We start from the raw sequence: 22,210 nt of genomic DNA, 5'->3' as shown, positions 1-22,210 counted from the left end.
CCTGGTCTTTCTTTTTTGATACCAGGAAATAGTTAACTTTCATTTTTTTTATTTATCCTACAATACCGCCACACATTGACTGCTACAGTGCTCCATTCCAGATCCACGTTTCCCTCTTCACCTATCTTTCAAAATCCTCATCAATCCCTTTACTAAAGGAAGCATCCCAGAACTACTGTTCTGGTCACCTCTCCAAGGGCCAGACCCCCAGCTCCCAGTCACTCCAGAGGAATAACTGTTATCAAAGGCTATGACTAGTTTCCTAGAGCTGCTAAACATTGCACATCATTTTGGTCTGATTTCAACCCATTTCAAAGACAGTAAAACTGAGACACAGGAAAATCCTAAAAGGATGTTCAGGGTACTACCCCCAAATTGCATTTAAGGATTTCAACGCTTAGACTTCCAACCGCTAAGGGCAGCCTCAAATGACCGGGGTGTGTGTGTGTGTGGGGGGGAACCTTCGTTATTCCAGGGCACAATCGAGGGTGAAAACCCTTCGCACGCAGTTCTCGCCCGACTGCGCCTGCGCGAGTCAGAGCGTGCGAGTTTGCCCCAGACACTGACGTTACAGGCCGCCCCTCCTAATCCGGAACACGACCAACATTCCGCTGGTCCTGCCTTGACGGGCGTGGCCGTCATCCAATAAAAATGGAGGGCTGAGTCCCTCTGAGCCAATGGCAAAAGTTTGAGAGGAGGTGGAGGCGGAATGTGAGAGGAAACAAGAAGACAGGCCCAAGATGGAGGCGGTGGCGGCAGTAGCGGCGTGACAGGTGAGGGCGGGCCCGGTAGATTTCGTATTTGGAGCGGCCGCCAGGCACAGGCACGGAGCCCGGACCAAAAGCTCAGCTCCAGGATGGCTGCGCTTGTACTCAGGCGCCCCCCGCCCGGAACTGGAGGAGTGGTTTGACCCGGGGCGAGACCATCATCAACAGCGGGGGCGGGGTGGGTAGACAGGAATAGGCGGGCAAGGCTGTGGGATGGTTTCGCCTGCAGCGAGTGCCCGCGCGCCTGCGCAGAGCCCGAAAACCTTCGGGAGGAGGGACCAGGCCAGAATGGGGTCTGGATCGTGAGTGTGTGGTTTCCAGATTCAGTTTTGAACTTCTTAGGGTGTCTGATCATTTTTTTACTAACTCCAGAGACTTGGTGGAGATGTCCCCTCGCTCCTTGGCTTCCTTATTCTGGATCAATGTTTATACCCCTAGGGAAATATCTGAGTATTCCATTACCCCTCTTTCACCTTCCCAAGCTCCTTCCGTGATCCACCACAGAATTTACGCCAGTAATCTGTTTGTGACCCCTCATTTGTTGTCAGGGGGAATTTTGGAGACACCCCACCCCCACCTTACCTCCATTTTCTCAAATCTACACCATTATCTTCCTTTTCTTTTCCCTATGCCAAATGTCTGGTGAGCCACCATTACCAACCCCGTTTGGCCCAATGTGTGGTGACTCCCATTATCTACCCTTCTCCCCATTACAGTCCCTAGTGACTCCTATTATATATGTCCAGCATACTGTCTGGTGACCTCCATTAAGCACCTATCACAATATTTGTGATCCTGCCATCAACTTTATACTCCAGGGCTTAGGGACACCCATGATACCTTTATTTTCCCAAATTAAGGGCAATATCTGATAATCCTTCACCACAGTGGTCACCCCCTTCTCCATTAAAAGGCCAGGACAGCCTGTTCATGCCCATTATGTAACTGACACCCCCAGTGCAGTGCGTGCTGACTTCCCCATTAGTCCCTGGCACAAAGTCTTGTATACTCCTGTATCTTCCAGGACAGTGTGTGCTGCTTCTCATTGTGTCCCTGCTGCCTCTCTGCTGCAGTGAGTTTGGAGATCTTGTCACCCAAGAATGAGACAAACAGCAGGAGAGTCTAAGCAGAGGAGGGACTGAGTAGACTTCAGATGTTAACAGGATCCTTAGGCTGTTGTATAGAAATTAGGCTGCAGAGGACAGTGGGAATCTGGAGATGGAATTTTTTTATGGTACTGGGAATTAAACCTAGGGACACTTTACCACTGAATTGCCTCCCTAGTTCTTTTGCTTTATATTTTAAGACAGGGTCTCACTAAGTTGTTGAGGCTAGCATCAAACTTGAGATACCCCTGCCTCAGCCTTCTGAGTCATGGAAATTGCAGGCATACACCACCATGCCAGGCTAGAGATGAAATTTTTATGTATTTATTTGAAGTGCTAGGGATTGAAACCCAGGACACTCTGCCACTGAGACATATCCCTAGCCCTTTATTAATTTTTAATTTTGAGACATGGTCTTGCTAAATTGCTGAGTCTGATCTTAAACTTGCAGTTTTCCTGTCTCAGCCTCCTGATTCACTGGGATTATAGGCATGAACCACCGTACTGGGCTGGAGATGGAATTTTATTTTATTCCCTGACACTTTGCTTGTAGAATCATTGTTTGACCTCTGAAATTCTCCTCTGTTTACTCTCTCCTAGGAGCCTCATGGCACCTGCCCAGCCTCACCTCAGACCATCTTGACAAAGTCTTAGGCTCCATGGAGCCGCCACGGGGCCCCGCTGCCAACGGGGCTGAGCCGTCCCGGGCAGTGGGCACTGTCAAAGTGTACCTGCCCAACAAGCAACGCACAGTGGTGAGTCTCAGAGGTGAAACTCTTAGGGGTTGTGGATGGACCCAGTTATAAGTTTTGAGATTGGCAGGGTGACAAGGGCTTGGGAGTGGTAGGGTGACAAGGGCTTGGGAGTGGCCATTGCAGAGGAATGGGATTATCAGCTGGGACTGTTTCTGTTGGGCACTGAGGGCCTCTGCCTCTGCATACACACATACAGGTGACTGTCCGGGATGGCATGAGTGTCTACGACTCTCTAGACAAGGCCCTCAAGGTGCGAGGCCTCAATCAGGATTGCTGCGTGGTCTACAGACTCATCAAAGGGTAAGTGTGACAGTAATAATAAGTAAGTGTGGGTGAGCATAGTGGCACACACATGTAACCTCAGTGACTCAGGAGGCCAAGGCAGAAGGATCACAAGTTTGAGGCCAACCTGGGCAACTTAGCAAGACCCTATCTTATAATAAAAATTAAAAAGGGCTGGGATGGTACCTTAGTGACAGAGTTACTTGCCTAGCGAGTGCAAGACCCAAAGTGAGATACTCAGTACCACAAAAAAGTGACTCCCGTGCCACCTACTTGTTCTCCCCAGAGTCATCCCTTTCCTTCTTCGCTCTGTTGTGAAGCCTTGCATTAGTTCACTTAACCTATAAGCTTATCCATCTTTTATGTCATTACTTCATTAGTTCATTGACCTGGAAGTCTGCAACTCATTATCTTCTTGGCCCCAAGTCCTCACCCTGCAGTCACCTCCTTGCAGAGTTCATCTATTTTCCTTTTTCATGATTTCATGAACTCATGAGCTTTCTCCTTCCTCAGCTTCTCCATTTGCTGCTGAGTTGGGCTTTATTGACTTTCCACAGATTCCCCTGTTCTGGGGTTCCTTAATTTTTTATCCTGTTCATACATTGCATTTTATATTTTTAACTCCTTATCAGCCCCTTTCCCAGGCTGGCTTGGCACTTCCTAGATAGTCTCATTTGCCTCTTACCTTGTAATTAAGACAATAGACCCTTCACACAATCTCCTGGTGGCCCCTAGCAAGTCACTTTCTTCCTCTAATCCTATGTCCTTATCTGTAAAATGGGGACAAGGATAGTGACTAATTTAATGAGAATTAAACATGCCAAATATTAGTCCATGGATCTGGAGCTTGGAGGGACTTTGGGGGCTCCCTTCCTCCCATGATCCCTACCCACCTTCCTACTCATTGCTCTCCATGTCCCCTGCAGGCGAAAGACAGTCACTGCCTGGGACACAGCCATCGCCCCCCTGGATGGTGAGGAACTCATTGTGGAGGTCCTCGAGGATGTGCCGCTGACCATGCACAATTTTGTGAGTGAAGCGTGGACAGAAGCAGCAGGCCATGGGGGTGGGAAGGGCCCTTGACCGGGCCTCAACCTTCCCTACTGTGTGGAAACAGGTACGGAAGACATTCTTCAGCCTGGCGTTCTGTGACTTCTGCCTTAAGTTTCTGTTCCATGGCTTCCGCTGCCAAACCTGTGGCTACAAGTTCCACCAGCATTGTTCCTCCAAGGTTCCCACAGTCTGTGTTGACATGAGTACCAACCGCCGACCGTAAGCCTGGCCTAGGGTGGTTGGGGGAATGGGGAGGGCAGAGACCAGCCATAAGGCCCTTGTAGACAACTTATCCATGTTTTCTTGTTTTACACCCTGAATGCCCTCAAGGATCTACCACAGTGTCCAAGATTTGTCTGGAGGCTCCAGGCAGCATGAGGCTCCCTCAAACTGCCCCCCGAATGAGCTGCTAACCTCCCAGGGTCCCAGGTAGGAATACCTTAGGGGCACTGGGGGAGAAAAAAATCTGGGAATCCCTGCAGACCACGGACCATACTTTTATTCATTTATTTAGTTGACAAACATTTATTGAGCATCTACAAGAGTAAAGGTATGGAGCTATGGGATCTTGGGCAATTTACCTAATCTCTCTAGGTGTCAGTTTTCCCATCTGTTAAAAGGGAATGATACTTTTTACCACGCAAGGCTCTAGTGAGGATTCAGTGAGGTAAAATGTGTAGAGTGTTTAGAGAATTACCTGGTATAGAATAAATAATAATTTATTATTATTAATTATGAACATATAAGCAGCTAACTACTACATTCGTTCTCCCAGCATAACCTTGTGCAAACCTTTCCATTTTGAAATACATATTACTTATCATAAATTACTTTCCTTTGGTTTTTTATATTAAGTATTAAAATGATACATATATAGATGTATATAATATATAGATGTGTATTTTATAATGTTCATACTTAATATGGTTTATTTTTATTATGTGTTGTATTATGGAATATTTTTCTATATATAAAGCACCATATATTTTTTATAATACATAAAAAGGGTAAGTTTAATTTGGGATATATGTGGATTAATTACCTCTGAATTTCAGAATAGTGAAAGAAACATTAGAAAATCTTTTCATAACATTATAATTTGTATAATCCACATATGGTATATGACATGTTACATGATGATATGTTTTACAACATTACCGTTGTAATACAAGGTGTATTATACAATACATGTTTGAATATTATATGTCATTGTAATATATAATTATGAAATTCATATCTTAACCTTTTTCCCCACATCTTTGTCCCTCACTGTCCCTCCTTTAGGCCTTCAGTGTCACCTTCTTTGAGAAGCCTCCTCTGACACCCCTGGGACACTTTCTGTCCTCTTATTTTGTTCTCTTTTTCCCATTCATGCTCCTATCACCTGTGAGCTCATTATATATTTCTTTATCTTGATTCCTCTCTTCCTCTGCTGGAATATTGGCTCCACAAGGGCATTTATTTGTTTTGTTCACAGTTTTATCACTTATACCTAGAATGGTTATCTGGTACGTGGCAGGCACTCAATAGGTGTTTCTTGAACAAACAAATGCCAGTATAACCAGTTGGCATTTGCTCTGAATGAGCCAAAGGCATGTTTGGGGTGGCAGGGGTGGGCTCCCCGGGTTTTCTGCTTCATTCCATAACAACTTCCCAGTCTTTTTTTCTGTCAGCCCCTGCACTCAGCACCATGACCGGGAGCACTTCCCCTTCCCTGCCTCAGCCAACGCCCCCCTGCAGCGCATCCGCTCCACATCCACTCCCAACGTCCACATGGTCAGCACCACAGCTCCCATGGACTCCAGCCTCATGCAGGTGGGTAGCAAGGGGGGCACTGGAGGAGCATGGTGCAGAGGGTGAGAGCCATTTCTATTGGCCTCCACATGCTCACCTTGATTTCTGTCCCCCATCTTTCAGCTCACTGGCCAGAATTTCGGCACCAATGGTGAGCACCCACCCACCCCACTCCATGCTTACACTCTGTGCCTTCTCTGCCCTGCTGCCCCACTTGCCTCCACTCACATCCTCTCCACAACTGCAGCTGCTGGTAGTAGAGGTGGTGGTGATGGAGGCCCGCGGGGGAGCCCCAACCCAGCCAGTGTGTCCTCGGGGAGGAAGTCCCCACATTCCAAGTCACCTTCAGAGCAGCGGGAGCGGAAGTCCTTGGCTGATGAAAAGAAGAAAGTGGTACACTCAAGTGGGAATCTTGGGAAGGGGGCACTGCAGGCTGAGTGACATGGGTTGAAGGATGTGGGCAGGCCTCTCAGATGATGCCCATCTGGCCCACAGAAGAACCTCGGGTACCGGGACTCAGGCTATTACTGGGAGGTGCCACCCAGTGAGGTGCAGCTGCTGCAAAGAATTGGGACGGGCTCATTTGGAACCGTGTTTCGCGGGAGGTGGCATGGCGATGTGGCTGTGAAGGTGCTCAAGGTAGCCCAGCCCACTGCTGAGCAGGCCCAGGCCTTCAAGAACGAGATGCAGGTGCTCAGGTGAGGTCGCATGTTTGTGTGGATGGGGTGGTGGGGAGGGGCATGGCAGGTGTGGCCTTGGTTCGTCTCTGGGAAAAAGCCATGCTTGGGGTACTTCTTGGATGTCATCTACATTTATGTCATATTCGAACCATAGTCAGAAGTCATTTCTCTCTGAAGGATGTTCCTTTTCCCCTTGGTAAATGGGCATGTTTAGATGGCCTCCATAATTAGAAAAAAAAATACACCTTTAGATGACCTCTGATGATGCTGATATCAGCATGGATATTAATTAATGGCTCTGCTTCCAAATTTGAGTCTTCTCATTTGCCTACTTTGAACTGGGCCTGGGATAGGCTTTCATTGTCATGGTCATGGGCATGGAGGTGAAGAGCATAATGTTAAGTAACAGTAGCTCCAGGAAAGCTCATGGCTTTCCTTCCTCACTGTTGTGCAGAACCATTCATGTTATATTTATTGTGTTGCAGGCTTGGTTTTGGTTTTATTTTTTATTTTTTCGTACCTGGATTGAACCCAGGGGCACTTAACCACTGAGCCACATCCCCAGCCCTTTGTATTTTTTGAGACAGGGTCTTGCTAAGTTGCTGAGCCTGGTTTTGAACTTGCCATCTTCCTGCCTCAGCCTCCTGATCCGCTGGGATTACAGGCGTGTGCACCCAGCCGCAGGCTTGCTATTAATTATCATAATGCCTTGATGCAAAGAACAATATTGTTAATTATAATCATAACCATAATTTAATCATTAAGATTATAATTGCTATGATTAATGTCTATTAACATTTAATTTATGCTGAGAAACTCAGGTGTTCTCTTTTTGTGCTACAGTTGTTACATAGCATAGTACTATATGCCTGTGTTCTATATAAGCAGAATGGTATACATTTTTTTTTTTGTGTGTGTGTGTGTGTGAGATGCTGTTGATGGAATGCCATATATACACCCTGCCAATGAGCTACACCTCCAGCCCCCAGGACTATATAGCTTCTGCTACTCCTCAGGATGTCAGCATGGGCTCTTCCTCTCTGTCAAATGGACACAATTATGTTATAGAGTTGATATTATAATAATTACTTGTTCCATATTAATATTTATGCTGACAATGGATAGCACAGTAAGAAAACTTTTATTCTTATTTCCTCTCTGTGAAATGGCAGTGATTGGAAGCATGTGGTAATTTCCATAGACTTACCACTATTAAGAATTGTCAGCTGGGGGCTGGGGTTATGGCTCAGTGGTAGTGTGCTCGCCTAGCATGCATGAGGCACTGGGTTCGATCCTCAAGACCATATAAAAACAAAATAATGTGTCCACCTAAAACTAAAGATGCATAAATAAATAAATATTTAAAAAAAAAAAAAAGAATTGTCAGCTGGACTGGGGATGTAGTTCAGTTGTTAGAGTGCTTGCCTCACATGCACAAGGCCCTGGGTTCTACCCCAGGACCACACACACACAAATAATTAATTAATTAAATTAAATGCAGTACTGTTTTAAAAAAAAGAATCCTCAGCTGGGCACAGTGATGCATACTTGTAATCCCAGCAGCTCAGCAGACTGAGGCAGGAGGATCTTGAGTTCAAAGCCAGTGTCAGCAACTTAGCGAGGCCCTGAGCAACTCAGTGAGACCCTGTTTCTAAATAAAATATAAAAAAGGGCTGGGGACATGGCTCAGGAGTTATGTGCCCCTGGGTTCAATCCCCAGTACCAAAAAGAATCTTTATGTGCTCTGTTTTTCTCCCTGACATGATCAAAATTTCAGAGCATCATCAAAGTTATTTGTGTTTGTTTTGCCATTTTTAGTTAATACTTTGATAAGGAATGAAACTTTTCTCATAAATTAGGGTAAAATGATTTGTGCCTGGTAGAGTTTCTGTGAGATAGATCCAGGTACACAGGAGCAATGACAACAAGGACAGTGATGTTTTCAGAGTGCTTACTATATGGTCAGCCCTGTTCTAAAGCACCTTACAGGTTGTTTACTCACTCATCTATCCCCATATCCCTATAAGTTAGTCACTGTAATGATCTCAGTTTTACAGTTAAGGGATGTGAAAACCAGAGAGGTTAAATGTCTTCCCCAAGGTTGCACAGCGAGGAACTGGTGACATGACATGAATCTGTACTCCAAGCTCTACCTCTAAGCCTCTCACAGTGATTAATCATTCTCACAGTGATTAGATACTATTAATCTAATAGTATCTGCCTGTCTGTGGTCTGGGATTGGGGTGGGACATTACACAGGGGAAGGCTATAAGCATTACCTGATACCCATATTTTAGCCCTGCATTAATATAATGATGTCATGTCAATGAGGAAGGTTGGTATTCCACTTTTTCATTTGTAAAATGGTCACAGTAGTCCCAGTCTGAGGTGTGGAGGATGTTAATGATCAGAGGTGCTGCTAGTAGGCAGAGGGGTAGGGGCATTAATCCCTCCCTCTAGCTTTGGTTGGGAGGCTCTCATGAAGCAACTCAGGATATAGGGCCTCAGCAGAGCACCATAGCCCAGTAAACATCTTACAAATTCATGGACTCTGGCAACAGTCTGGCCCTGAGCACCCGAAAAGCCTGGGGAGTGGTCCAGGCGATGTATGACAGTTGTTGTTTGTCTTCCCCACCCCTGAAACTCCGCTTTCTACCTGTAGGAAGACACGGCATGTCAACATCTTGCTGTTCATGGGCTTCATGACCCGGCCAGGATTTGCCATCATCACACAGTGGTGTGAGGGCTCCAGCCTCTACCGCCACCTGCATGTGGCTGACACACGCTTCGACATGGTCCAGCTAATTGATGTCGCCAGGCAGACTGCCCAGGGCATGGAGTGAGCCTTTTGCCTTGGGGACTGGGGAGGGGTAGTGGGGAGGAGAGTAGAAGAGGTTGAGTAGCCTCCAGCCAACTCACTGCCTACCTCTACCCCACAGCTACCTCCATGCCAAGAATATCATCCACCGAGACCTCAAGTCTAATAGTATCTGCCTGTCTGTGGGGTGGGACATTACACAGGGGGGAGGCTCTTGTGTGGGGATTTCTGAGGATGAATGGGGAAGGGTACACGTTGCCTGGCTCCTTGTTGGATATCAGAACTGTGGCTGGTAAGGGGGCCTTAATGGGGTGCCCTTGATTAGGAGTCAGAGGTGTGGCTGGTTTCGGTACTATTCTTGGGGACTGTGGTCAGGTTGTGAGATGTAGCAGTTGTGAACATTATAGGGAGTTTCTGACCAGGGTTATAGATATGGTTGGTTTAGGTGCCATTCAAGGGGCTTTTTGGTCAAGAGTCCCAGTGGGACCAAGTGTGGAGGGCATTAATTATGCATAATTTTATGATATTGGGGGCTTCTGATCAGGGTCAGAAAAATCACTAATACCAGACATTAATGATAACCTTCCAGTCAGGGTGATTGATAGGCTTGACTATTGGAAATCTATAGTGGCCCTTGACCCCAGTGGACATCTTCCTGCATGAGGGGCTCACAGTGAAGATAGGCGACTTTGGCCTGGCCACAGTGAAGACAAGATGGAGTGGGGCCCAACCCTTGGAGCAGCCCTCAGGCTCCGTGCTTTGGATGGTGAGTTGGGTCAGGCTGGATGGGGAGGGGCATGGGGAGACACATGTTCCTAGATTGGGACATACGGAGCCAAACAGAGACAGGGATGCCTGTGACAGTGTGGGTGTTATGTTTCACCTTGTGGGGGTAGCTCCAAGTTGTGCCAGTGTGGCCAGCCAGATGTGGAACTGTGGGCCACATCTGCTGTCCCTCATGCTTTCCCTGCCCCATCTGGCCTATCGAAGGCGGCTGAGGTGATCCGTATGCAGGACCCAAACCCCTACAGTTTCCAGTCGGACGTCTATGCCTACGGGGTTGTGCTCTATGAGCTCATGACAGGCTCACTGCCTTACAGTCACATTGGCAGCCGTGACCAGGTAAGCCCTACACATTACCCATGGTTTCCCTCTGTCCTTCACACCCCATATCCCTTGCTCTGCACAAAGAATGGTACACTTCACCCAGAAACCTAGAATTTTCTGGAATGAGAACTCCCAAGAGTTAATCCCATAAGGTATCCTATGCCAACTTCCCTCCTTCCCCTACATCCACAACCTCTGGGACAAAAGCCTTAAAGCCCAGAGTCCTCTGAATCTTGTACCCAGAATGCTCTAGACCCCAAGATACTCAGAAGCCTTCCAGAGATTTCCTAGGCATCTACAGTCTTCTCTGGGTACTCAAAATACTACAGGTTCCCAAAACCCAGAATTCTATTTCTTTGAGAAAGAAAATCCCCCATGCTTCCAGAATATTCACAAATACTCAAAATTACCCAGACTTTGAGTATCTGTCAGGCTCTGGGGTCCTGGTACCCATAATTTTGTAGGCCCCAGAATCTCATAGTTCTTTGGGTTCAAGGCCTAGAACCTCCCAGGCCCTCAGGAACCCAGAATCCTCTGACTCCTAACCAAGGGCATCCCATTAAGGCCCCCTTACCAGCCAAGTGTCTGGGGGAAGGCTTAAGGGGAACACTCAGAGTCCTGCAGAAAATGTGGACTCAGACATTTAGGTCCCAGACTTCCATGGAAATACAAGTTTCCCCAGATTCAGAACTGCATGTTTCCCCAAGGCTCAGTACTTTCTAGGTTCTAAGCCCCCTAGACAACTGTGGACTTTAGTCCTATATACCTACAATCCTCAATAACCCCAAACTTAAATTCTTCTATTTTGTAGCAGAGAAACCTCCCAAGTCTTCAGAGACTCATTATTCTCTGGGCCTTAATACCCTGGAGTTCCCCCTGTTCCCCCAAAATGAGCTTTCCACATCACTCAAGACCCCAAATTCTCTGCATCTAACAGCTCAAACCCTAAAACTACCCCATTCCTGCGCCTCCCTCAGATCATCTTCATGGTTGGCCGTGGCTATCTGTCTCCGGACCTCAGCAAAATCTCCAGTAACTGCCCCAAGGCCATGCGGCGCCTGCTGTCTGACTGCCTCAAGTTCCAGCGGGAGGAGCGGCCCCTCTTCCCCCAGGTGAGCTGGGTAGGAGGGCTGGATACCTTGATAGGGGGACTCCAAGGCAGAGGGAGAGTGGGGATGGAGGCAGATGTGAATGTGAATTGTGTCAAAGGCTCAGATACACTCTGTGTGTGTGTGTGTGTGTGTGTGTTTCCCCATTAGGCTGGGGCCTGGGGTGTTGGGGTGTCCATGGAGCTCCAGACACTCCTCCTCATCCCCACCTGTCCCCAGATCCTGGCCACGATTGAGCTGCTGCAACGGTCACTCCCCAAGATTGAGCGGAGTGCCTCTGAACCCTCCTTGCACCGCACCCAGGCTGATGAGTTGCCTGCCTGCCTCCTCAGCATAGCCCGCCTTGTGCCTTAGGCCCTGCCCCCAGCCACCGGGGAGCCCACCTCAGTCTGCCACGCCATGGAGTCCTGCCTACCAGCCAGTGTTCCATCTCTGTCTTGATACTGCCTCAGGATCCCACATCTCTCACCCTGGGAGATGGTGGTGATCCCTTTGAGCTCTTCAGTTCCTCTGGAATTGGGGGACCCCCCCCAAAGACTGAGACTCCTGCCTCTTTCATAATTTGGTTTACTCTTGGCTTTGGGGAATACTTCTAAATTTGGGGTGCACCTCCATCTCCACTAGCTGGGATTTGTGGCAGGGATTCCACTTAGAACCTCTTTGGAATTTGTGCCTAATGTGCCTTCACTGGATTTTGGGGTCCCCAGCACCCCATATGGATTTGGGGGTCTTCTGTGTCTCCCCTGCCAGTCAAGGACTCCCCTCTTTCTTCACCAAGAAGCACAGAATTCTGCTGGGCCTTTGCTTGTTTATTTTGCTTCCCGACTCTTCTCTGGGGTTCAGAGCCGCTGAGGGGAGGGAGTCCAGGCAAGGAGTGGAGGTTGGGGGGAGGTGCAGACCACACAAACAGCGTCACTGCACGCATCACCACAGGCGGCACGATGAACGAGGACCACATATGCCAAGCACGGCACAAGAGGAGGCCACGTCAGTCACAGACACAGACATCACGGCAAAGGTGGGGAAGTGGGAGACCATTGGCCTTCCCTGTGCAAAGGATTCTGGGTGGATGGGTGGAGTTTGCATATTTAAAGACAGCTGTCAGAGGCAGGAAACTCGGGAGGGGGGTCCCTGGGGGAACCGAGGGGTCCTAGAAGTGAGAGGCGCTCCCAGTGTGTTGAATGGTGTTGAGAGGAAGAGGGTGAAGGGAGATTTTTATGGAACTGTGGTGGGTGGTATTTGAAGATGTGGGTCTCCAGAGAGATGGGGGATCCATGGAGAGGGTTTTAAAGGTAGGGGTTTCTCGGAATTGGAAAATTTTGATGAGGAACAAGGTGTGCTGGAGAGATTTAGGACCAGGCATAGGTTTTTCCAGGAGTTTCTGGACTCAAGGAGGGCATTCAGTGGTGTTAGGGCCAGAAACGGGTTGCCTGGTATTTGGGAGCTTCCAGGAAGGAAATATCCTTTGGGTTACTGGGAGTGGAGGTCTTAAGGAATTTGGAGGTTCTAAAACAGTAGATCTTGAGGTGACCAGGAGCAGGATTCTAATAGGACTTGGGGATCCCCAAACGTGAGAACTGGATTTAGGACCAGGTGTCACAAGGGACTTAGGCATCTTGAGGGATGATAAGTGGGATGTTGGAGAACCAGGAGAGGAGTTCTCAAGGAATTTAGAGATTCCAAAAGTGAATAATGGATTCAGGGCCCAGAGAGGGTTTGCCCAGGGATTTGGGGATTCTCAGGGTGGGGTGTCAGTCGGAGAAGAGGCTGGCGAAAGACTTCCTCAGGCTGCGGATGGTCTCAGCTTTCACCTCGTCCTGGCTAAGGCTGGGCCTGGGCGGGGCTGGCTCTGGAAGGTTGAAGGCATTGGTCAGAGACTGGGATTTGCTAGAGAGAGACAAGGTGGAGGCGTGGGAGGAAGGGGGGAAGAGGAAGGGGAGGAGGGGAGAGAAACACAACGTTACCCCAGGCCCGGCCCCAGCCCTGCCCCTCTGATCCTGGGGCTGTGCCTCTGATCTTGGGGCTGTTCCTCTGACCTTTCCCCCCCACCACCTCGGGCCTGAACCCTGATGGATTCTTGAGGCTGGGAGGACTTGTGGGATGGGTGGAGCCCACAGCCAGGGAGTTGAGATGTGGGGCCAGCTGGGAAGACTTAGATGCAAGGTGTGGAAGTGTGGGATTGGTGAGAGGAGTCATGGGCTGAATCATATCTTTGAATTCTAGGCTAGTTTGATATGAAAGGGGAGATGAGGTTTTAAGGCTAGGGGGAGGGGTTTGGATTGGCCCAGAAGAAGTAAAGAGAATGGTGTGATGATTTGGGAGGATACTGAGGTAGGCCAAAAGGATTTGTGGTGGACCAGAAACGAGCCCATACTTTAGGGGAAAGCCTGAGGCTCTACTGCTGAGTGAAATGATACAAGGACTATGAGTCAGCCACGAGGTGTTTTAGGGATGGGTTGGGGGGAAGAGGCAGGGAGTTTGGCAGGGAAGTCTGAGTTGAGCTGGAAAGAGATTCGCTAGGCAGGGAAGTGCTCAAAATGGGTCTGCCAGGCGCCTGGGTTGGGCCAAGGACCTGGAATGGGGACTTTCCCAGGGCCTGTTGGGAAGAATCTGAACTGAAAGAATTTCTCTGGGATTCTGGCACCAAATCCCTGGAATGGAGACAAAAGGATCTGGGATGGAGGGGAGGAGTGAAAGCCCAGGGGAGGGGTTTGGCTTCAGCTCCCACTGAATAGGTCCACGGTCTAAGGAGCATGGGAACTAGGGCTGCCCTACTGGGGCCAGAGCCCGCTTTGTGAGCAGCAAGGCGAAGGCTGCTGTAGGAGTCCCCTTACTTGAGCTGGGGGTGAGGGGGTCCCCCGGCAGCGGCGGTGGCAGGTGGCGGCACGTCCTGGCTGGGTTTCTGGGCCAGCTGTGGTTTGGCAGGACGTCCAGCGGGACCTGGGCCGCTAGGCCTGGGCTGCTGCGTGGTGGGTGGCCCAGTGCGGGGTCCGGGACCTGCCTGGCTGGCCTGGCGTGTAGGACCAGCAGGGCCTGGGGGTTTCTGTGGAGGGCCTTGACGCTGTGGCCCACCAGGTGGGGCCCCTGAGGCCTTTGGTGGAGCTGGACCAGAGACAGATGTTTGTCGGGTAGCCTGTGGGGGGCCTGCCTGGCGCTGGGGAGATGGGGAGGCAGGTGGGCGGGCTGCTGGAGGCGCCCCAGGGCCTCCTGCCACTGGCCGGGATTGGCGGCCTTGACCCTGGGTCATCTGTGCGGCCTGGGACGCGGGCTGCTGGGGTGCGGATGTGGGACTTGGTAGGCGCTGAGGCAGAGGGCTGCCAGCTGGGGGTCCAAGGCCCGAAAGGTGCTGCTGGCCCTGTGGTGGAGGGCGCTGTTGCAGTGGGGGTCCCTGGCGCTGGGGCCCTGGGCCAGGCTGTGGAGGGCCACCTGGGGGACAGAGAGAGAAGGCACATATGAGAGGGAGCCAGTGAAAGATGGGGTCTACTTGAGACCAGAGGGGCTGAGAAAGCCTGCCCTCACTTACCCTGGGGAGGAGGTCGCTGCTGAGCTGGAGGCCCTGCAGGCTGCTGGGAGGTCTGGCGGCCTAAGGGCAGGGCCCCTGGGGATGGAGTCTATGGCAGAGGAATGGAGAAGACAGGTTAAACATAGTTACCAACCTATGGAGCACCAGCCAAATCAGGGTGACATGGATTCCCTCTTTGCTGGGTGTTGCCCCATTTGTGGCCAGATGAGGAGATATGGGGTTTTGAGGCTCCCACCCCATACTCAGGGGTAGAGAAGCACTCAGGGAAGTCAGGGTAGCAGTGATTTATCATTTTTTAAACAACTGGCAGTTGTAGCCACATGTGCATTAAGGTGATGCTAGTTGAACCTCTGGTTATAAAGTTTTAATTCCTACACAATTGCCAGCCTCTGCCATCTTAACAAAACTGATTATGCTCTGCCATCTTAGCCTACTGATTATGGGTTCAATGGGGTATCTTGACCAAGGGCTGGCCTCCCTGCCAGTAGCTCAATGCCAAGGGCCTTACCTGGCTGTGGGAGCCCCTGCCAGGGGAGGCATCCCTCTGCCGCTGCCGAGGCAGGGCCTGAGCCATCTTGTTGACCACGAGTTCCACGATGAGCTGCTTATCTTCATCCTGGTGGTCACCTATAAGAGGCATGGAGGATCCCACCACCTGGGGGATGAAAAGGGATCCAGTGAGTGGCGAGGCAGAAAGTGCATGTGAGGTGACAGTGAGAATACTTTTGCTTGGCAAAAGCAAGGCACTGCAAGGAAGTGAGCTCCAGTTTTTAAGTGGCCTTGATTATTCCCTATGAGGAGGGCTTGTCTGTTATGAGGCACCTGACAGCTTCCTAGGTACATTAGAGCAGGGTCTGCAAATCAGGGCCCTTGGGCCAAATCTGGCTTGGCATGCTGCCTGTTTTTGTATGAGCTATGAGCCAAGGATGGTACCAGGGATTGAAGCCAGGGGCACTTAACCACTGAGTCACACCCCCCAGCCCTTTTTTGTATTTAAAAAAATTTTTTTTAGTTGTAGATGAACATAATACCTTATTTTATTTATTTATATTTATGTGGTGCTGAGGATCGAACTTAGTGCCTCACTCATGCTAGGCAAGCACTCAGCCACTGAACTACAACCCCAGTCCCTCCCCAGCCCTTTTAAATTTTTTTTTGGAGACAGGATCTCACTGAGTTAATTAGGGTCTCTCAAAGTTGCTGAGGCTGGCTTTGAACTTGCAATCCTCCTGCCTCAGCCTCCCGAGCCGCTAGGATTATAGGTGTGCGCCACCGCACCCGGCCTGATATCTTTTAATGGTTAAAAAAAATGAAAAGATTTGATGACATGTAAAAAATAAGAAATTTAAATTTCAGTGTCCATAAACAAATTTTGGACACAAATACATACATTGTGTCCCCATCACACTTAAGGTGTTTACATATTGTCTTTAGCTGCTTTTGCAGAGTTGAGTCACTGCAATAGACCATATGGCCAACAAAGTCCAAAATATATACTGTCTGGTTCTTTATAGAAAATGTTTGCCAGTCCCCACTTTATATTTGCTAGGTGCTTTGTCTTTTACAACATGCTTCACCATTGGCCCAGTTTCACAGAACAATTTCAAGGTAACTAAATGCTTTGCCATTCATCAAGATGTCTTGATTCACTGAGCACTTTCTAGTTTAATACATTTTACCATTCACCAAGGATGTCCAAGTTACAGAGCAGGTTAGTTTTGGGGTTTTTTTGGTTGGTTTTATGGTGCTGGGGATGGCCCATGACCTTGTGTATGCTCCACAAGCACTCCACCACTGACCTACAAACCCCGACCCCAGCTTAGAGTTTAAGTGTTTTGACATTTGCTAGGGATGTCCCAGTTCACAAGGTATTTTACAGTTTACCAAACACATTGTCATTTGCTGAGGACTTTCAGAGCTGCAGAGTGCTTCATAGTTCTGTGTGTTGATGCTATGGATGTGTTCCTCACTCTGTGCCCCACTGATCTCTGGGTGCTCCCACCTCAATGATGTGATCCCTTCCGTCCTTTCCATGCAGTGCTTCCACCGCGCAGATGTCCAGTCCCCCAAAGATCTCCGAGCATGTATCCACCCACAGCTTGTACCTGCCAAGAAGAGGGGCAGGGCAGCCTATCAGCGTTTTGCTCAGGTGGCCACACTCCTGCCCTCCCCCTCCCCCTCCCCCACCCCTCCCTTCCCCCACCCCTCCCCCTCCCCACCCCCACCCCTCCTCTGAGTTCAGGTGCCCCACCTGTCAGACATGGCAATTTGCTCAAGCATCGCAGAGCCTGTGTTGGTCTTCCAGTTCCCTGACACTGACGTCCTCCTGGAGGACAAGAGAAGAGAGAGTCAGGGGGTCTCTGGGCTGCATGGGACAGAGCAGGGGACCCCTTCCTGAGCTCCCATCTCTCCACTCACATGTAAGCTTTGTAGTTCTGCCCAATCTTCTGGACACGCACATCATATTTGGCATCAATGAAGGGCTCAGCAGTGGCATATGTCTTGGTCAGCGCCACAACACTTGCAATGTCCTGAAAGTCATGCTGATTGTCCACTTTGACCTATGGGCATAGGGGTGGGGATCAGGACAGCAGTGGGGAGTGGGTGCTCCTGGAGTGGTGTGTACACATGACACACAGTATATTAAAAATTAGGTGGGCACTCTAAAGCACTCAAGCATGCATAATTGTGGGTCTCCTGTTTTGTCCATGGGCACAAACACAGAGTTGGGTATATACAACTCTATGAGCATGCTAAAAAAAACCACTAAATTGACCATTTTAAATGGGTAAGTTCTAAGGCATGTGAATTCTCAATAAAGCTGTAAAAAAATCATTTGTGTCTATACAGTATGCACATATGGGCAGCCAGACACAGACCTGGTTGTATACACAATATACAAACATAGAAGCGGGACACACTCAAACTTACAAATTACAAGTCTGCTTATACACACACAGACACAATCAGCTAGATGGCAAGCATACTGGACCCCAAGACCCTGGAACATAAAAAAAATGACATGGTGCATATTCAGCACAGAGACATGCATATCCACACAGATACAGTGCTGGAGATGCTAGCGTGGTAACAGGATGTACAAAATTGGCTGAACACACATTAAAAAAGTAGACTGACAAAATAGTTGAATATGAGAAAGCAAAAATCTAAATAGATGAAGACATCCCAGGACACACTGTCAAACTTACTGGTGTGCACTGAGCTCACAAAGACACACACCTACAAGACCATAGTGCCAGGAGCATTCATGGCAAATACGTGCACACTACGAGCACACACCCCAGCTGGAAACTCACCTTGCCCATTCCCGAGTGTGCATGCCCCATCTTCACAACCACAGGGTACGTTGTGCTGCTAAGCTGGAGGGGACAAAGGCAGAAGAGGCATGGTCAGGGAAGGAGTGCCAACCACCAAGAGTGAGTTGGTGTTCAGCAGCCCCATCCAGCATGAGCCACAGTATGAGCATTTTGCAGAAAAGGTGGGTTAGACCCAGTCGGGCAGCAGCTGGGAGTCACACAGCATCTCCAAGCCCAGATTCAAACCCAGTCCTGCCTGCCTGTCCCTCCCTCCACCCACTAAGTCCCACACTTCCTGCCCCTGGTTTCCCAAGGCAAGGCATGGGATGAGGGTGGGGGACTTTCCCAGAAAAGAGAAAGTTTGTTTTTACAATGGATGGATGACAGTGAGGTGAGTGTGCATGTGTGTATGGGGGTGTGGTGGTTAGCATGTAGCAATCGGACCTCTCAGCCAAGCATTGTGTGTAAGCCTCATCCACACACGTACACAACTTTCGAGACACACAAACCCTCAGACTTGATCTACCCAGCCAAACCTAGAGATGCTCAAGCACGTTGAGAAGACCAACCAACGTATGCCCAAAGCACACCTAACTCTGGGGCTACAGAGACCCACACAGTCATTCCCCACAAGGCTATTCTGCCATCCGGGGGCTCAAAACATGGACAGAAGCCAGTACTCCTGGACTCAAACACACATCGGCACCCTTGCCCAAACCTCACTGACAGAGAGATGCCCAGATCCTTTGGGTCACTCATACAATACAGAGGCTCACACAATTTTTCAGGCACATGCAACAGAACTGGGCATATATTCAACACAGGCACACATGGAACACTCCTAGTCACATGCACAACCAATAGAAGGATCTACACAACAAACAGGAGGAGCATACACTTCTAGGTCTTCACATAACCAGAGCTGCATAACATAGATCCATGCCACACTCTGGGGCACACAAAAAGTATATCAAGACACACACACACACACACACACACACACACAACATGCCTTGCCATATGTGAAACAGATATATGCACAATCAGAGATATCCACAACTCTCCTAAGTTTACAGACAACACTGCTGGGCATTCACACACACATTTAGGCACCACAGCACATGGGCACTTGTGCAGGGCCCCTGCCTCCTGCTGACAGGGTAGAGATGGCATTCCCGGAGGAGGGGCTGCTGGGGCGGTGGTGGTTCCCAGTTCCCGACAGGCACAGGAAGCTGGCAGACTCAGAGTGACCAATTGACCTTCAGGCTTTGCCCTCCCTCTGCACCCCTCCTTCCTCATTTCTCAAATGACTGGCGTCACTGGAGGGGGGCAGGAGGATTTAGGCATGATGTTAAGACTGCAGATGGGGGAGGTGAGAGGAATCCTCCAGGCATCACGCCAGAGAAACAATCAGACACATGTGTGACATTCTACTCAGGCAGACGCATAGCACACACCAGTGGACGATACATTCATGATTGCATATGTGACCTACAACTCCCAGAAGCAAACAGCAAAAAATAATCAGGCATACCTGACTCTCAGGGATGGGCTTACAACACACAGAGGGGCACACATGCAACTCCCAGCAGCAGAAACATAGCAGAGAGCTGTGTGCGCACATGCGTAACCAGCTCCGCTTTCTAGGTCTTTTTCATAAACCGTCCTTGCTTCCCCTGGACCTGAGGCTGAACACAATGCTGTGGATATGTGTAAGTATGTGCCCTTCCAGGTACACACTTCAGGGGACTTTGGATCCCCAGATTTGAGTCTTTCTTTCTTTCTTTCTTTTTTTTTTTTTTTGTACCAGGCATTGAACCCAAGGGTGCTTTACCATGGAAACACATCCTCTGCCCTTTTTAAATATTTTTTTTTAATTTTATTTTAGAGACAGTGTCTCACTGAGTTGCTAATTGCCTTGCTAAGTTGTTGAGGCTGGCTTTGAAATCGTGATCCTCCTGCCTCAGCCTCCCATGCCACTGGGATTACAGGCATGTACTACTTAGAGTCTTGCTCTGTTGCTCAGGCTGGTCTTGAACTCCCGGACTCGTTTGATCCTCCTAGCTGGGTGCAGTGGTACACAACTGTAAACTCAGCTACTCAGAAGGCTGAGGCAGAAGGATGGCAAGTTCAAGGCCAGCCTCAACAATTTAGGGAGATCTTGTCTCATGATGAAATAGAAGAGTTAGGGCTGTAGATCAGTGGTAGAGCACCCCTGGGTTCAATCCCCAGTAACACAAAAACCAAAAACAAAAAAATCAAGGGATCCTCCTTTCCACCTTAGCCTCCCCAGTAGCTGGGACTTTCAGGCAGGCACCAATGGGCCCAGCTTTCATACTTGAATCTTGGCCTCTCCTCTGCCTAAGGCCATTTGACATCCCAGATAATTTGGTTAACCCTTCTGGGACTCAGTTTCTTTTTCTTTTTTTTTTTTTTTAAAGAATGAGTGAGAGAGAAGGGGACAGAGAGAGAGAGAGAGAGAATTTTAACATTTATTTATTTTTTCTTAGTTCTCGGCGGACACAACATCTTTGTTGGTATGTGGTGCTGCTGAGGATCGAACCCGGGCCGCACGCATGCTAGGCGAGCGCGCTACCGCTTGAGCCACATCCCCAGCCCCTCAGTTTCTTATTGTGTACAATGGGCACAATCAGATCAAGCACTTGGTACATTGTGGGGATCATCCCTTGTATACATGACAACTGGTCCCTTTGGGCCACCACACCTCTCCAACTCCCCAGATGGTCACAGATCCAGACACCCCTCTGTGAAACCCACATCCACCCCATTTCAAACCTGTGCAATAACCCAGATCCATACAACTCCTCAGAAGTAAATAGTTGGCAAAACTGAGTGCTGACTCAGATTTCAGAGATAAAGAGTTGGCGTCAGAAGAAGGGTCAGTGAGGAACCAAGACAGGACTTTCCCTGTCTTCACTTCTCCCTCAATCCTGCCATGGAGTTACTCAGACCCCTGTCTCATTTACTCTCACTTCCCGACTTTCACAATCAGCTTCTACAAATTTTTGGTTTTCTTTCCTTCCTCCTTTTATTGTCCCTCCAATGTAGTCATTTCTTCACCCTCATTCCTGGGCAGATGGCTCGACCCCTATTGTGTCTCAGTTTCCTCATTGTGTAATGAGTATATGAACCTTATCTAGGGATGTCAGGAAGAGTATCAGCTAGCATTAATGAACAAGGAGGTGGGTCACCGGGACTGATTGAAAGAGATAATGTACATACAATGGCTTCAGAGCAGCGCTCATGCACGGTAAACAGTTCGTAAGTGCTGATAGTGGTTTGCATTGTGTTGTTGTGGTTATTGAACTAACCTCCCTAAGTTAACCAAACTTAATTAGCAAGGAGGTAGCAGACAGTGAATGAGATAATTTACACTAAGTCCAAAGCCCACAGTACACAGTAAGTACTCTGTAAGTGGCTGCTGTCATCATCCTCTCATCATTATTGGTCTATCCTCCCTAAATTGACCAAGAATGTTCATCAGCCCTCAGAACCCTCCCCAGGACACCCGGGAATATTCCTGCATCATTGGGAAGCTGGTGGGCAGGGGTTGCCTCATTCCACCCCCCACCAGGGGTGTGGAACAGTTAGTGGGGTAGGGGCAGGGCAGGATGGGGTGGGGAACGGGTTTTTACTGACTCACTAACTTCTTTCACCACCATTCACTCAACCCCCCTCCTAATGCTCTCTGATGCTCACTAGCACCATTCCCTGCCTTCCAGTACTGTGCCATACTTGGGTTGGGGTCCCAGAGTCACTGAGCCTAGATTCAAACCCAGCCATGCCTTGTCTCCACTACCTTTATGTCTCATATTTCCTCATTTGTAAAAAGGGAATCCTACTTGTTTCCACCTTCAAGGCTTGTTGTGAGCTTGAAG

General features: G+C 49.0%; 2 protein-coding genes across 3 annotated transcripts in view; one reads left to right on the top strand and one right to left on the bottom strand.

Moving 5' to 3' along the window:
• The first annotated feature begins 617 nt into the window (after window positions 1–617).
• Window positions 618–12,268, top strand: Araf (A-Raf proto-oncogene, serine/threonine kinase). The gene is made up of 16 exons (XM_013358016.3): window positions 618–773; window positions 2,474–2,628; window positions 2,825–2,928; window positions 3,837–3,939; window positions 4,028–4,182; window positions 4,294–4,392; window positions 5,637–5,778; window positions 5,881–5,908; window positions 6,005–6,150; window positions 6,253–6,455; window positions 9,100–9,276; window positions 9,377–9,423; window positions 9,903–10,021; window positions 10,246–10,377; window positions 11,340–11,474; window positions 11,691–12,268. The coding sequence occupies exons 2-16, from the start codon at window positions 2,533–2,535 to the stop codon at window positions 11,823–11,825; spliced, it is 1,821 nt and encodes a 606-aa protein (XP_013213470.1). The 5' UTR covers window positions 618–773; window positions 2,474–2,532; the 3' UTR covers window positions 11,826–12,268.
• Window positions 12,260–22,210, bottom strand: part of Syn1 (synapsin I) — a 52,686-nt gene continuing 42,735 nt past the window's right edge. Inside the window, exons 6-13 of one of the 2 annotated variants that reach the window (XM_005324025.4) lie at window positions 18,312–18,374; window positions 17,413–17,555; window positions 17,246–17,320; window positions 16,997–17,099; window positions 15,503–15,649; window positions 14,995–15,082; window positions 14,306–14,897; window positions 12,260–13,358 (exon numbers count right to left, since the gene is read on the bottom strand). In XM_005324025.4, the coding sequence (XP_005324082.1) occupies window positions 13,223–13,358; window positions 14,306–14,897; window positions 14,995–15,082; window positions 15,503–15,649; window positions 16,997–17,099; window positions 17,246–17,320; window positions 17,413–17,555; window positions 18,312–18,374 (1,347 nt within the window). In that variant the 3' untranslated portion in view covers window positions 12,260–13,222. The remainder of the gene's footprint in view (window positions 13,359–14,305; window positions 14,898–14,994; window positions 15,083–15,502; window positions 15,650–16,996; window positions 17,100–17,245; window positions 17,321–17,412; window positions 17,556–18,311; window positions 18,375–22,210) is intronic. The other variant, XM_005324026.4, reaches the window with a different exon arrangement.

This window comes from Ictidomys tridecemlineatus, chromosome X, assembly GCF_052094955.1.
Source record: "Ictidomys tridecemlineatus isolate mIctTri1 chromosome X, mIctTri1.hap1, whole genome shotgun sequence".
Taxonomy (NCBI): Eukaryota; Metazoa; Chordata; class Mammalia; order Rodentia; family Sciuridae; genus Ictidomys; species Ictidomys tridecemlineatus.
This window is presented reverse-complemented; position numbering and strand designations above follow the sequence as displayed.